Source organism: Drosophila suzukii, chromosome 2R (assembly GCF_043229965.1).
Source record: "Drosophila suzukii chromosome 2R, CBGP_Dsuzu_IsoJpt1.0, whole genome shotgun sequence".
Classification (NCBI taxonomy): domain Eukaryota; kingdom Metazoa; phylum Arthropoda; class Insecta; order Diptera; family Drosophilidae; genus Drosophila; species Drosophila suzukii.
Window position 1 is genome coordinate 8,458,430 of NC_092081.1, and position 14,385 is coordinate 8,472,814.

General features: G+C 44.4%; 3 protein-coding genes across 5 annotated transcripts; 2 read left to right on the forward strand and 1 right to left on the reverse strand.

The window, feature by feature from the left end:
* Nucleotides 1–142: 142 nt before the first annotated feature.
* LOC108010163 (potassium channel subfamily K member 18) lies at nucleotides 143–10,535 on the reverse strand. Of its 3 annotated transcripts, none has more exons than XM_017075003.3 (4): nucleotides 9,800–10,535; nucleotides 9,013–9,110; nucleotides 8,792–8,951; nucleotides 143–1,364 (listed from the first exon to the last, which is right to left on the reverse strand). In XM_017075003.3, exons 1-4 carry the CDS (start codon nucleotides 10,221–10,223, stop codon nucleotides 361–363), a joined length of 1,686 nt encoding a protein of 561 aa, XP_016930492.3. In that variant the 5' UTR covers nucleotides 10,224–10,535; the 3' UTR covers nucleotides 143–360. The 3 variants fall into 3 exon arrangements, with proteins under 3 accessions (XP_016930492.3, XP_036669308.3, XP_016930491.3); XM_036813413.3 differs by having other exon boundaries at nucleotides 9,013–9,140; XM_017075002.4 differs by lacking the exons at nucleotides 8,792–8,951; nucleotides 9,013–9,110; nucleotides 9,800–10,535 and adding exons at nucleotides 1,866–2,023; nucleotides 2,080–4,089.
* Gar1 (Gar1 ribonucleoprotein) lies at nucleotides 4,988–6,275 on the forward strand. Its single transcript, XM_017071885.4, has 3 exons — nucleotides 4,988–5,221; nucleotides 5,550–5,924; nucleotides 5,980–6,275. The coding sequence occupies exons 1-3, from the start codon at nucleotides 5,020–5,022 to the stop codon at nucleotides 6,108–6,110; spliced, it is 708 nt and encodes a 235-aa protein (XP_016927374.4). The 5' UTR covers nucleotides 4,988–5,019; the 3' UTR covers nucleotides 6,111–6,275.
* Nucleotides 10,536–11,794: 1,259 nt separating the features above from the next.
* Nucleotides 11,795–14,187, forward strand: Rbpn-5 (Rab GTPase-binding effector protein rabaptin-5). Its single transcript, XM_017073410.4, has 6 exons — nucleotides 11,795–11,950; nucleotides 12,011–12,552; nucleotides 12,605–13,389; nucleotides 13,453–13,588; nucleotides 13,647–13,763; nucleotides 13,833–14,187. The coding sequence occupies exons 1-6, from the start codon at nucleotides 11,896–11,898 to the stop codon at nucleotides 14,136–14,138; spliced, it is 1,941 nt and encodes a 646-aa protein (XP_016928899.3). The 5' UTR covers nucleotides 11,795–11,895; the 3' UTR covers nucleotides 14,139–14,187.
* Nucleotides 14,188–14,385: the final 198 nt, after the last annotated feature.

Here is a 14,385-nt window from a genome sequence, read left to right on the forward strand (position 1 = left end):
TTGCTCATATCATGAAATGATTCCATGAAATAGGCAAAGCACAGACTAATTTCAATTAAATCTTTAAATCCTTTAGATTTTAATCTCAAAACTAATAACCTCCCCTGTTCTCCCTATTCCGCCATAAAGAAAATTGATTAAATTGCGTTGTCAAATCGCGTGTTTTATTTCATTAACATTAGTCTTAGCCTAAGATGATGATAGGTAAAATTAAATAACAAAAGAAAAAGATTTTGTCTCAGAACAGCGTTCTGGTAAATTCGATTGAAATTGCCTTGTCATTTATGAGGTTCCTTACTAGTTAGCGTTGTCAGTTTGGCTCTATGGGGAGTCTCTTTCAAAGAGTCTTTGCCAAGATCTCTAGAAGAACCTGTGCTTCTTCTTCTTTTTGCCCTCCCCCTCCGCCGGCGGCTGGGGATCCACGGAAACCTGACGTCTGGGCAGCAGGGGTGGTGGACTGACATCCCCTTCTCCATCCCCAAGTGCACTTCCATTGCCATCCACTGGCGACAGAGGACGAGCTGTTCGCAGGATGGAGGTCAGCGGGGGCAGAGAGCCCTCCTGGCCATCCTCCTCGATCCTGTCTAGCCGCGAACCGTGCACCGAGGCCATCTCCGAGGGAGTCTTCACCTGCGAGCCGTTCTCGTCGCCAAACTCACTGGCCATATTCATGCCAATGGTGGCACCCACCTTGGCACTGGCCCGCTTGAAGTGATCGCTCAGCTTGATCTGCACCACGTTGATGAACATGGAGGTCAGGGCCAGGCCGAAGATCAGGTAGATCATGCTGACCATCACGAGGAACGGGTTGCCGGGCACAAGGTCGCCAAATCCGATGGTGGACATCGAGATGAAGACGTAGTAGAAGCAGTCCAGGTATTGCCAACCCGGCTCCATCAGCTTAAAGCCAAAGGCGCCCAGCAGGATGTACGAGATGAGCAGGAGCGTGGCCACCGACACGGGCAGATTGAACTCGTCGTCCACCTCGAAGGTCTCCGGATACGGCGATGTGGGCGTCTCTGGGTGCGAGGTGTTCAGTGATCGGGCTGCCTCGGCATCCGCCTGCGACTCCTCGTCATTCTCCACACTGGACTTGCCAAAGAACATGCTCGGCCGCCGGATGGCCATGTCGTAGACCGTGTTGAAGCCGGTCATTGCGTCACGGATCTGCTGCTGCTTCCGTATCCGGCGACAGGAGCGGGTGTAGTACACACGCCGCACATACGCCCACAGGAACTTGACGCAGCGCGTGAACACCTTGCCCAGATCGGCCAACACGATCAGGAACATGGGGATGCCGATGATGGCGTAGACGATGGTCAGTGCTCGGCCCCAGTCCGTCTTTGGTGTGATGTGGCCGTAACCTGGGGAGCACAAGAAGAAAGATGGGTTTTTAAAGAGGATTTCGTAAGTTCATAATACAACTAAGTTAGTTATAACTAATATCCTAATTGGAAATATACCACTATCTTTTAAGGAGCTACATTAACGTCCGCAACCAACATATTAAGATGGTAATGATTTTAATATAAGAAATCAATAGTATTAGCAAATAGTATTAGACCAGATCTTAAAAGAAGTAAGGTCTATAATTTCCCAAGCCAAAAATTAAGTATTAAAAGTACCTTTCACATAATAAGTTAAAAAAGTAAAAACAAATGATACAATCTATTCTCAATGTAACTTTCTTGAAAATTGATTAGGTTTCGCCAAGTTTGGTAAAGATATATCTTTTTGACAACAGAAACAGAAACATATTCCACTCAACAAACATACTGTAAAACCTTAAAGACCACTTTATGGCTTAGGTTATTATGCCATTCAAGGAATATCCAACAAAAATTCCATTCCCTTAGATCTTTTACCTATGGTTGTGATTACGGTCCAACAGAAGATAAAGCAATTGACAAAGTTCCATGACTTTTGGCCCGGAAAACGTCGCAACCCCAACTCGGCCAGGTTATTGAGTTCATCCTCAAATGTGCGCAGCTTGTGACGCGCCAGAGACTTCCAGTCTTCCTCTCTGGCAAAGATACAAATGGATCACTTACTGGCCTGCCAATCCGTATGGGTTCCTACCTCATGTTGTGACTGACATCCCACAGTTTGTCGATGAAATCCCGCTTGACCTTGCGCACCTCGCACTTGTATATGTTTTCCGCGGCTCCCTCTGTGTATCTGAATATGAGGCCTCCGAAACCCAAGAGCATGGCCAGGCAGATGAGGTGGGCCACGCACTTGTTGCGCAGCTGACGCAGTTCCTCCATCCTCTGTGGGTAGTCCAGCTTGAGGCGTTTCCATTCATGACGGGCCTCCAGTTGGAGGTGGTATAAAAAGGCCCTGGACGCCAACTTCTCCGGCTGAGGTTCCTTGGACAAATCTGTGACATCCTCACTTTCAACCTTCTTTTTTCGCCGGAACAGGTTTTTGAGGCGCTGCAGGAAGGTTACCTTTGGTTCGGTTTTTGGTTTGAATTCTTCTGGTAACAAGGGGAGTTCACCAGCCAGTTCTGGTCCTTGTTCTTCTGGTTCTTGCTCATGAAGAACAACTTCTTCCGTGACTTGGGGCTCCTGGGCTTTCCTCTCCACGCTTCCCGATCGCTTGGCCACCAGCGGTCGCTCCAAGCTGGAACTGCGCTTTGGAGGCTTCTCCTCCTTGTCGGCCAACCTCAAACTGTGACTGCGACGCACTCCCTCCGCCGAGAGGATCTGCTCCGCCAGGGCAGCCTCCGCCTTGGCCGCCCGCTCCGCAGCCTCCTTGTACTTTTGCATCAGCTCCGACTGCTGTTCCGCCTCCGAGATCCTGGGCTTTACCTCTTCGTTCCTGGATTCGCCCACCTCCACGTACTCGTGTTTCCGGCTAATCTGCTCCCGCTGCTCTGGGGTCTTGGAACGTCGCTGGGGCCGCACAGGCGACAGGGAGTTGTTGCGACTCACGGAAAGTCTTTCTGGAGGTTTTGGAGTCACCATTTGCGTTGGTGGTGGTGGTGGTGCTCCGCGAATGGGAGCAGCCACAAAGCCCTGTGGAATCTTTGGTGCCCGTGGCCTCTGATGAATCTCCTCCACTGCCTCCGCATCGGAGGAGCTGAACTGGGTGGAGGACTCGTCATAGCCGCTGCTTCTATTGCGACCACGAGTCTTGGGCGCCTCGTGCCGCTGCAGCCGCAGGCTATGGATGAGCCGCCGTCGCTCCTCCTCATCCTGCGGCAGCTGGATGCGATCGCTGAGCTTGCGGTAGCTCTGGAGAAGACGCTTCCGCTCCTCGTTGTCCAGCTGCTGGCGATGCCGCATCTTGTGCTCCCGCTTCTCTCGCTCAAAGAGACGCTTCTCGGCATCGAAACGCCGGCGTTCATCCTCGAAGCGCTGCAGATTCTGCTCCAGCCGGCTAAGGGTGTCCTGCGTCTGGCCGGGATTAGAGGTGGGCAGAGGACGGCGGCTGCTGCTACCGGTGGTCAGCTCGCTCTCGCTAGACTCCTCTTTGTGGCGCGGCGAGGAAAGGCTGCGATGCTTGATGAGATGGTTGGCATCCGGACTGCTCAGTTTTTCCGCCTCCCTGGGCTGCGATTGACTGCGTGCCGAGGAGCTAGCAAAGCTCTTGTCCCGCTTCCGCAGGATCTTACTCTCGTGGGCGGACAAAGTGCCGGGGGGTCTAATTTGCATGCGCACCATCTGGGGCGAGGGATCTGGAGGGGATGTCTCCGGACTGGCGTCGTCCTGAAGGAGCAACTCCACCGTCACTGGCGTCGGCTCCCGGTGGCTGCGTCCCAGACGTCTCCGATGACGCTGCTGCTGTCTGGCGTCCACAGGCTGCTCCATCCCCTCCAGACGCTGCCGTGTGCTACTTTCGCGATCTATCTTTGTGCTCGTGCTCATGCTCTAGCATTCTATTTTTAACTGCCCAACGAGACGTTCATATTCCACATATGAAAATATGCCTCTGGGAAATTATATCACTTTCGATTGCAGTATCGTATTTTGTTTTCTTATGCACTTGGTTTAATTTTAAAGTATGGCACTTTTCCTATTAGTTCCCTATTATATTTATGTATTTGAAAATTTCATTTGCTTATAAGAAATTCTGTATCTTTTTCTATGGAGTAGAGCACGTAGCGCTCAACGCGATTTAATAGATTTAGCAGACTCGCCCACGGCTGGCACCAAACTGCTGAGAGTGTGGAGAAAATTAAAATTTTCAATTTCGGTTGTCTATATTTTTGGTAGATATCCCAACAGCTGTTCGGCCATAGCTATGTCAGAAAGTATCTCCTATATCTAATGCATCCGATGATGTGCGAGATTCTCTCTCTTATTGTGGTTGTTCAACATATTCTAAATGAGTAATAGGAATTTTGTATATGTATAATTGCAACGAGTGCCTTTTTAGATTACTGAAATCTAAACAATTTATCAATAGCTTTTTTATATTCTAATTTTTATTCACCCCAAAACATGGCCTCATTAATAACATGACCTTAAACAGCTTAAGATGACATACAGTGATCATCTTGTAGGAGTATACAAATTTAATTTATCAGATTCATTTTAGAAACGTGTTGAATTAAATAAAAACGGTTTTTTAAAATAATCACAGATGTCAATTATTCAAAAATATATTAAAATTATTATACAAATATCTTACACGATCACGTATTTTACATAACATTGACATGTCGGTTATGTAAATTAACAACGTTTCTAAAAGGCAAAAACATACTCTGCTTTAAAAGTGAAATGCAGATAAGCATGATAAAACGTAAAGAATCGTTCAAAATTATATTTTACGTTGCTAGAGTTAAAAATGTAATATTTGCAATTTGGGGTAGATATTTTAAAAATTCCGCCACTTTAGTCAAGTGTGACCATCAAAATACCAAAGAAGACATCTAGTATATACCGAAACACATGGCTGCAGTAATCGATGTATCGATTTCGAAATTCAAATTTCGTCCGTCTCTAAATATTTTGGTTGATCGAACGCGCACGTGTTTTGTGTTCAATATTTATAATTTAATATCTGAAAATGGGATTCGGTAAACCTCGTGGCGGCGGCGGAAGAGGATTCGGTGGTGGCGGCGGCGGCGGAGGACGTGGAGGAGGCGGCGGCGGCTTCAGATCAAACGGAGGCGGTGGCGGCGGAGGATTTGGTAGAGGAGGAGGCGGTGGCGGATTCGGAAGAGGAGGAGGCGGTGGACGTGGAGGCGGCCGTGGAGCCTTTGATAATGGTATGTTGATGGCATTACCCAAATATCCAAAGACCTCCCCAACAAAAGAGTAAAACAAAGATAGCAACGTCACATTTACCTCTTTGGTTAATACAACTTTTAATGGACCAAAGAAAAACCACGTTGTTTACTTATATTTCTTCGAACATTCCCATGAAAACTATGGTATACCTATATGTTCATGATTCTTTAGAGAAAATCAGTGGTTTATATTAAGAAAACACCGTCTGGAAGTGTCTTCTAAAATATCCACCATCCCACTTTCAGGCAATTTGCCAAGTTTTCCTAGTCTTCCACAATTACTTAAATAGTTTTTCTTTAATTTTAGGACCCCCGGAGAGAGTTATACCTTTGGGTGACTTCGTCTACTCGTGCCAAAACGACCTTGTGTGCAAAGTTGGTATTCAGGATGTTCCATATTTCAACGCGCCAATCTTCCTCGAAAACAAGGAACAAGTGGGCAAAATTGACGAAATCTTTGGAACAGTTCGAGATTACAGCGTGTCCATCAAACTGTCGGACAACGTCTATGCCAACAGTTTCAAACCAAATCAGACATTGTACATCGACCCTGCAAAGTTATTACCGATTGCAAGATTTCTGCCAAAGCCTCCACAACCAAAAGGAGCGAAGAAAGCCTTCGGCGGAGGAGGCGGCGGCGGTGGTCGCGGTGGAGGTGGAGGTGGTTTTGGTCGCGGAGGAGGTAATATTTTAAAATTAATGTTTACCAAAAAGAGACTAACTTTTATTCCCAACAGGTGGTCGAGGGGGCGGAGGCGGACGAGGTGGTGGCGGATTCAGAGGAGGAAACCGCGGAGGCGGTGGTGGTGGTTTCAACAGAGGACGAGGAGGCGGCGGCGGCGGAGGAGGTGGTCGCGGTAGATGGTAGTTTTCAATATCTGACCCGCACTAAAACATTTAAAGAAATGTACAATTCACATTTTGTACAGATCCAAATAGTTTGTAAGCAAAGCCTCATTTGGGTATTATTCGCTGACCATCAAATCGAATATTTTACCTTAAATGCTACTAAAATAAATTTCCTAAAAATGTATACTCATGTTTAACTTGAAGTCTAAATGGTATCTCTCCCTATTTGTATTCCTTTTTTCTTACAAGTATGAAGTTAAAGTAATTGTTAAACCAGAATACCGAAGAAATATTAAAGTCTTCAAGGAAAGCGGTTTTTATCGCCGCTTTACTAAAAAGGCGTTCGAAGGTTTGAATCATAACTTTGCTTCAACCGTTCAAAAAGCAATTAATAATATGATGTCACGAATTTTTCGTGTATTAAAAAGATATCGCCAAAAAAGACAATACGGCACACGTACGTAAGTGTTGAAATTTCTTGGCCTGAGGAAGCCATACATAAAATTGGTTGTAAGAGACTTTCAGCTCGTTCATTTAGTAGAATAAGATAAGATTTAAACAATTCCTAAACTGGAATTTTTGATTTTTTTCGTTTTGATTTATTCTAAATTCTCTTTTGTGTTAGAAACACTGATGGCACCTTCAGAAAAAGAAATAATTAATAGCCTCTCTAATGATTAGAGCGAATTCGTGTGAGAAACGAATGACTAACGGAAGTTCGAAGCACTACCGATTAGGTTTTAGGGAATTATAAAGTATCAGATTTATGTAAGCATCACACTCATCCGAGTTCCCTTGAAATTTTATGAATTTCTGCGAGGTTTGTTTAAAATCCCCAATATTGTTTGGTATGGGGGTTTCCTTCCGCTGTTCGATTCGTGCATATAATTTGTTTAATTTGCAGCTGTTCTCAAAAACGCCACGAAATATATTGGAATTATATGTGCCAAAAATTGTAAATACTTTTTTTTTGGCTTCTCGTATTTTATCTTGAACCCCACTGACGTCATAGTTGCCATAATAGAGCATTTCTCCACTTCGAAATTTCACATAAATTAAATGTTTTGTTAAATTTTCATCAGATACTTTCCGGAACCCCCTTAAATCTTCACCCCGAACTGTCGGATGGTCCAGTTTCCATCCCTTTCTCCTCTGAAACGTTGATGACGGATCGGATTCGCTTTTATGGAATTTCACTGCGATTCTGTGTTTGTTTATTCTTCGCAATTTCATTCAACATTTCCGAATTGCCTTCGAGATTTGTTTTCCATTTGGGCATGCACCATTTTATAAAATAGCCGGACTTTGCCTCCAATAGCCCATAGAATATAATTATACTAAGCATTTTTTTAATCGCACTAGCAACAGTTTTATGACGGCTAACAAAAATTGCTTCTGCTTGAGTATTATAAAGTGCTTTCCGGTTTATTCAACTGTTCGATTTGGTGTTTACTCGCACAAATCAATAAGACTTTATTGTAAAATTCTGACGTTTTATTACTCACTCAAGAGATAATTTATTAGACCTTTCCAAAAATGTTATAAGCCATTCAGGAGACAAATTATTTGAATATTTCACTATGTCGTGGGTAATGTTTTAGTGACATATTGGCATATCCCTAAAAATAAGTAAATACTATATGTAGTGAGCATTGATTCTCAAGTGAGTCATGAACATGAGCAATCGTAGACCATTTATAAAGACTCTATTTTAAATTGAGTATCAGATCATAAAGGTACATCTAGATGTGCTCTATAGGCCTATGTTTTGTTTATACTTGTGCCAATTTTGACAAGTTGATTATACTGAATGCACTCACTTTGCAATTCTGTTTACAAGGCAAACGTTTAAGCAGGAAAATTTTCTCGTCGCATTGTGGCAATAACTTGGCAATTTGTGTTAATTGCTTTTTTGTTCATGTGGGTGCAAAGTTTTCCACTTCCACACTTGTAGATTTATTTGAATTTTTTAATTTTCCTCACTTGGAAACTTGTCAAAAGTGGCGACGAAAGAAAAGAATTTATTTACTAAGAAATATGTTTTTAATTTTCCCATTTATCTTACTTAAAGTAAAACATGTCGTCAGGCAACAGATAAACTTCTCGACAAATCCAAAAAACAAGTCAATCGAATTAAAGGGCCATCAAATCATTAATTAACCATACAATGAATTTGAAACATAAGTTTCCAAAGCACAATCATCACTCGTAACACAGATTTGTTCGGTTGAACTCATTTCCATTTTCATGGCATGTTTATGAGCGGGAAAAGTCTTTGTGCAAATTAAAAGTGAAATTAAAAACAAATTTGATTAAGAATGTGTAAAGTGAATATTCGGGGAAATTCGTTTATAAGGTAAAAGAGTGTTTCGTGTGTTATTTATAAGTCCCAATTGTGAGGAGTGACAGTATTCCAAAGAATTTCACAGCCTCTTGAGAGATCTCATAACTTTGTCTGCACAAGAAGAGACACAATTTTTTTATCTCGCAAATGTCGACGATCGCAAAAATATTCGAAACTATTTCTATCTTTTGTGTCACATATTTCGTTGGCTTAATAATGAAGAAGAATAAACATAAATAGACCATCTTGCGTCCCAAGCAAACTTATATATCTTATCGGCGTGGGCGTTTCTGCACTTCCAACACTCTTGAATGTTACGAAAGTTCACCTAGAAGGATCTTTGTAGTTCCACTCACCTATGGTCGTGTATATGGTGGCAGCATAGACCATGGCGTCCCAGAAGGTCCATACATTCGACTTCTTATCAAGCATTAGTTGTCGCATTAGCGACTCGACCACCGAAGGATATTCGTTAAATACACCCAGCACCCTACCATCGATTTGTGTATTCAATAGCTGAAATTACAACAAGATGATAGATTATCTTGGAGATACTTTATATTAGATAATATCTTACCCCGCTTGTTTGTGGATCTTTGATCATCTCTCTCATGTCGCCAAAGAATTTCTTCTGCTTTTCCTGCAGTTCCATGTCATTCAGATCTTCTTGAATGTCTGCAGGAGGTTGGGTTGGTTCAAAGTGGTCTTAAACAAGTTAGATTGGAAGTGGAAGGAGTTGAAGAGGGTTTGGTTTGGGTCAAGGTTGGTTTAAATAAGTAAGTGAAATCGGACTGGGAAAGTTGCCAGATCCACAGAGTCTTATATTCAACACTGCAATAAATCAAGGAGATTTTGATTTTCGAATGCTACTCAGCAGCAAATCATCATCACTCTTTAGAAGTTCTTTATTACAATGAAGCCTCTAGGACGGGACTCCTCCATCCGCCCGTTAATCATCTGGAACTCGACGTCTTGGTTGTTTATACGACACATTAATCCCCTAGCAGCTGTGATTCATACAGACACATATGTGTACCCATTGGGATTCGAGTGTTCCATGGACTTGGATACTGAATCAGTCTGCCAAATTGATGGGGCTTGTTTTTACGATTACAATACAGCGCACACATTCGGCAGGTGTATTTATTTGAATGGCTGGGAACTGAACTGTTTACTACTTTCCAAACAATTGCCAAAGAGCTTGATAAGCAAACAAAGTCGGTGCACTTCTGCAAGTCCGGATGTCTTTAACCGTAATGAAATTGATTTGACTCTAGAGGAAAGCTAAAGATACACCTTATCTGCGTCTGAACTAAAGTCGATAAGGAGATTGGTCTATGGAGATAGAATCTCCTGAAACTCACTTTCAATGTACATGAAGAGCAAAGCTCCGCCCGCATTGTATAGTGCCAGGATCAGGAGCAGGAAGATGTGGGTGAACCACCGGCGTGACCAGTTGCTCAGCTTGTTATACATCCCAAAGGTGAACTTCTCGCCGAAGCTCATGCCCGACTTGGTGAGGTCGAGAAAGCCCTCGTAGCCCTTGGTCATGAAGTTTCCGGATCCGAAGGGATTGGCCATGGGCGGCCAGTAGGGTCCCTGTGTTCCATTGCCCGTGAAGTTCGTCTGAGCTGTGTAGGGCGGCTGGGCACTGGGTGGCATCGATGCCTGGCTCATTGCCGATCCGCTGGTCAGGTTGTGGATATTGATCCTTGGCGGTCGGTTGGCCCTTCGAGGTCCTGGCGGTGGAGTACTGGGTATGGGCGTTACGCTTTGCCCTTGCGACATGGTCGAAGATTTTACAGGGATAGCTTGATAAAACTTGGAATATTTTAGGAACTCTTTTGTTGGAACCTTTTTCTTCACTGGCTGGACCGCAAAAACTCAAAATATTGGGCACTTTATCGTCATTACTTGAGTTCCGCTCACATATATACGAGATTGTACTTATATATTTGTATTATTTTTAAGTTTATAAGTAGAACTGCCGTCGCGATTCCACGGCGCCTCGTATTTATTTCTCCGCGTGTTTTCCCGATGCTCTGGCTGTTTTTTCCTCCCGTTTCCGACCGCCTCGTTCATGAATCCAATGCGAACTGAACAGAACTGAAGCAAAATATTTTGGCCAGCATCGGTGCTGTTGTCGCTGTCGCTGGGATGGTATAGTATTCGTATATGTGTTTGTATCAGCCACGAATCTCTGGCTGCCGACTATGACGACATCGCCGGTCATGAGCTCACGGGTCCACCAAGAAACCCCAACTGATCTCAGCGCACAAGCTGATAATTTTATAATTATGTATTGTTGACGTTCATTAGCAGCCGAGCTTCATAAATCGAGTTCTGTTCTGGTTAACTCGCAGTTCTCTTATCATATTTTATGTTGTTATTTATAAATATGTTTTGTCATTCTCTTCTGGATGGCACTAATGAATTAGGCTTTTACCTCGCATAAATATCAGTATTAAGCATTTTCTCGCTTTCTGGCGCTTAATAATTTGCATAAAATCAAGTCAACGGACGGTATTAGTCATTCATGTCCGGCAGTCATTTATTTTTTCATAGAGCTGTGCCTAATAGATTTTGTCTTTTGGCTTACACACAAATGGTGAAGCACTTTCTAGGAAATACTTAAATAATAGAGAAGATCTTCTGATCAACTAAGATGAATATATTATACGAGCATGTATAGTATTTGGGGGATGCGTATGGTTTTATCTCTTTTTAAGTGCAATTATTTGGACTGATCTTTGAGGCAATATTTAAATGTTTTCTTTTATTTATTTGTTTTATATATTTTGGTTGGACCAAGAAAATGAGTATATATTTGTTTATATTTTGTTTTCAATTCGCTTTCTCCAATTAATCACGCTTTTGTCATTTTATTTAAATGCGGGTGATGATATCTGCATTATTTAAATTTTAAATTGAATTCTTTAAATTTAAATGGTTTACAGATCTTAAATTAAAACACATAATTTTAAAACATATTTTTTTTATTACTGGTAAGCTTAACTCGAACTCACTGCTTTATTAAATAACCTTTGAATGTTAAAAAACTCTGTGCAGAAAAAATATTTAATTTATTTGGTATATTAAAAAAGCAAATGAAAACGAATGCATTAAGCCCAAGAAATGTTTTTAAAAAATTATTATTTTATTTATATACATTGGTTATCGATTCCTTTTAATGAGATGTGTTATAGGTTTGAGGTTTAAAGATAGTAAATTAAAAATGACTACAGGTCGGTGTTAGACTCTTGTTCAAAAAAGAACCGGAAATGAAATATTTTTAATTTAAAAATTGTTTTTTCGCGCCAATCACCTGATGGTGTGGGCACTGACTATCGATATTTCCGTTCGAGTATGGAAACCAGTGTTGTAAAGCGCGCGAAAGTGTTCTAATTGCTGCGCTTACATATGTACATATAAACTATTAAATTGGCCATCAACATAGAACATGGAAGAAAACGAGACCAGGACGGAGGCCAGAGAACCCACGGACCTGGCCAATGGTAAGACAGCCGCACAGGGTGCCAGGACTCCCGGAAACTAACCGAAAACTCCATCGGCAGGCGAGGATGACGCGACCAGCCAGCATAAATTTAGTCACCTGCAGAATGAGATGCGCAAAATGCAGAACGAGTTCAACACGCAGCGGGCCAAGATGCGGGAGCTCTACATGCAGAAGGAGGCGGAGGTCAGCCAGAGCCAGCTGGAGCGCCGCCAGCTGCAGGCGGAGCTGGACGAGCTGAAGACCAAGTGCGTGGTGGCGGACCTCAAGTCCCAGAACGAGTTGCAGATGAAGGACATCAAGGCCCAGGAGGAGATCTCCTCGCTGCAGCAGCTGGTGCAGGACACCATCGAGGAGTCCGCCCACTACAAAGGCGAGCTGGAGCACCTCAAGCTTGAGCTTGCCAAGTACCAGCAAACGCATACGCAGGCTCATCAACATCCACCTCAGGCGGAGTCATCTGGCGGCATTGCGCCACAGGTCCTGAATCAGGTCAAGAAGACGCTGGGCTCCGTGCGCAAACTGGGCACTGACTCGCTCAACAGCAGCTTTCAGCAGGAGGAGGACACCCGGGCATCGAGCAAAGGCAATGGCAAGCAATTCGTAAGTTTCCGACACTGATCTTGCACTGGTCTAAGAAACTATCTGTTTACAGGCTTCCGAGGAGGTGGAGATGATGCACTCCATCGTTGAGCAGCTGCAGGAAGAGATGAAGGCCCTGAAGGTGAAGCTGCGAGAACAGGACGAGCAACTGCAGGCCAAGTCGGCGACCGAAGAATCCGCCCTGCACAAGTCCACGTCCATGGATGTGGCTGAGAGCCACTGTGAGTCCTGCAGCTCGGCAGAGAAGAAGACAGATGAGCTCAATGCACACATAAACAAGCAACAGAAGCAGGTGGACTTGCTGCAAAAGCAGCTGGTGGAATCTCGGGAGACCCTGGCCAAGGAGGCGGCGCTGCGCAAGGATCTGGAGGACCAGTGGCAGGAGAAGCGAGAGGCCCACAAAAGCGAAGTACAAAGTCTGCGCGACCAGACCAAAACCAACGAGCAGCGTCTACTGGACATGCAGCAAAAGTTTCTCGAGACCAAGGACGAGGTCATAAAGCAGATCCAGCGAGTCACCGACGACCGGGAGCGGGTCAACAAGCAGTTGGAGACGTTGCAGGCCGACAACGACTTCCTGTCTGGGCGCTATTTGGCTACGTCCCAAGAGATTGACAACCAGTATATCAACCTGCCAAACACGGTCGTCGAGCTCCAGGAGCTGATGCTGCGGCAGCAAAGCGAGCTGATCCAGGCACGAGTCAGCAGCGAGTACGAGCGCCAAAAGTGCACCAGCACTGAGGATGAGATTCAGATCTTGCGGGCCCAGCTGGAGGAGGCCAACAACGATCGGCGGGCCTACAAGCGCAAGATGCAACTAGATATTAAGTCACTGCAGTAAGTACCCGCCTCTGTTGAGTAGAGTGTAAACTGTGTCTCATGTTCGAACTGCATTTCCAGGGACCGGGTGACGGAGCACTTGGTCACGGTGCAGGCGTACGAGACGGCCAAAACCCAACTCGAGCGCAAAGAGGCTGAGCTCAATAAGCAGCTTTCCGAGTGTCGCGTGGAGATCATTGAACTGCAAGAGGCCAATGTAAGTCAAAACTTGCAGTTATCAAAGTATGCTTGCCACCAAATATAGCATTTTACAGGAGAAGTACGCCAAGACAAACGCGGACTACAAGACGAAGATAAAAACACTACAGGAGGAGCTGTCTACAATGGAGACAGTTCAGAAGGATTTCGTCAAACTATCTCAAACTCTTCAGGTGAGTGTGATATAAAAATATGGTTTATTCACTTAAATATTTACAATTTGTTCTGTTGTTATGCCACAGATGTCGTTGGAGGAGCTGCGGCATGCCGATACGGAGGTGCGCTGGCAGGATGACGATGACGTGAACAACTGCCCCACGTGCAACGCCTACTTCACGGTCATGGTGCGCAAGATCCATTGCCGGCACTGCGGCCACATCTACTGCGATAAGTGTCTAACGAAAACGGTGCCATCGGGACCCCGGAAGCGAGTGACCCGAGTCTGTGATATCTGTCACACGCTGCTCACGCCGAACACCGCTCCCTACTTCAGTCAGGGACAGCCGCCGCAGCAGCAGCAGGGCCAGCAGCAGCAGCAGTCCAACTAGGCGGCCGGGCTCCAAGCCCAGGTTATTGTGTGTTACTACGATTACGATTAGTTGGTATCTCCTTAAACTCTATTGCTCTTGTTCTGTGCTCCGGTATACATAAAACGATTACGATTCGAGGTCAAACCTTTCCAATGCCGCACTGCGTTGCGAGTCATTTCCACTTTCCATTTGCCAATGTCTAATTTCGTTTAAGCCGTACCTTCTTTGTGCTCTATATAACGTAAGCGATGAGTTGTCTATGTTA

Bases quoted from the DNA above. Each gene is read 5' to 3' on its own strand.
- LOC108010163 (XM_017075002.4), bottom strand. From the start codon at position 3,872: ATGAGCACGAGCACAAAGATAGATCGCGAAAGTAGCACACGGCAGCGT. The intron at 2,024-2,079 runs GTAGGAACCCAT...TATCTTTGCCAG, and splicing joins GATGTCAGTCACAACATGAG to AGAGGAAGACTGGAAGTCTC. The intron at 1,365-1,865 runs GTAAAAGATCTA...TGTGCTCCCCAG, and splicing joins GACCGTAATCACAACCATAG to GTTACGGCCACATCACACCA.
- Gar1 (XM_017071885.4), top strand. From the start codon at position 5,020: ATGGGATTCGGTAAACCTCGTGGCGGCGGCGGAAGAGGATTCGGTGGT. The intron at 5,222-5,549 runs GTATGTTGATGG...CTTTAATTTTAG, and splicing joins CCGTGGAGCCTTTGATAATG to GACCCCCGGAGAGAGTTATA. The intron at 5,925-5,979 runs GTAATATTTTAA...TATTCCCAACAG, and splicing joins TGGTTTTGGTCGCGGAGGAG to GTGGTCGAGGGGGCGGAGGC.
- Rbpn-5 (XM_017073410.4), top strand. From the start codon at position 11,896: ATGGAAGAAAACGAGACCAGGACGGAGGCCAGAGAACCCACGGACCTG. The intron at 11,951-12,010 runs GTAAGACAGCCG...CTCCATCGGCAG, and splicing joins ACCCACGGACCTGGCCAATG to GCGAGGATGACGCGACCAGC. The intron at 13,764-13,832 runs GTGAGTGTGATA...GTTATGCCACAG, and splicing joins AACTATCTCAAACTCTTCAG to ATGTCGTTGGAGGAGCTGCG.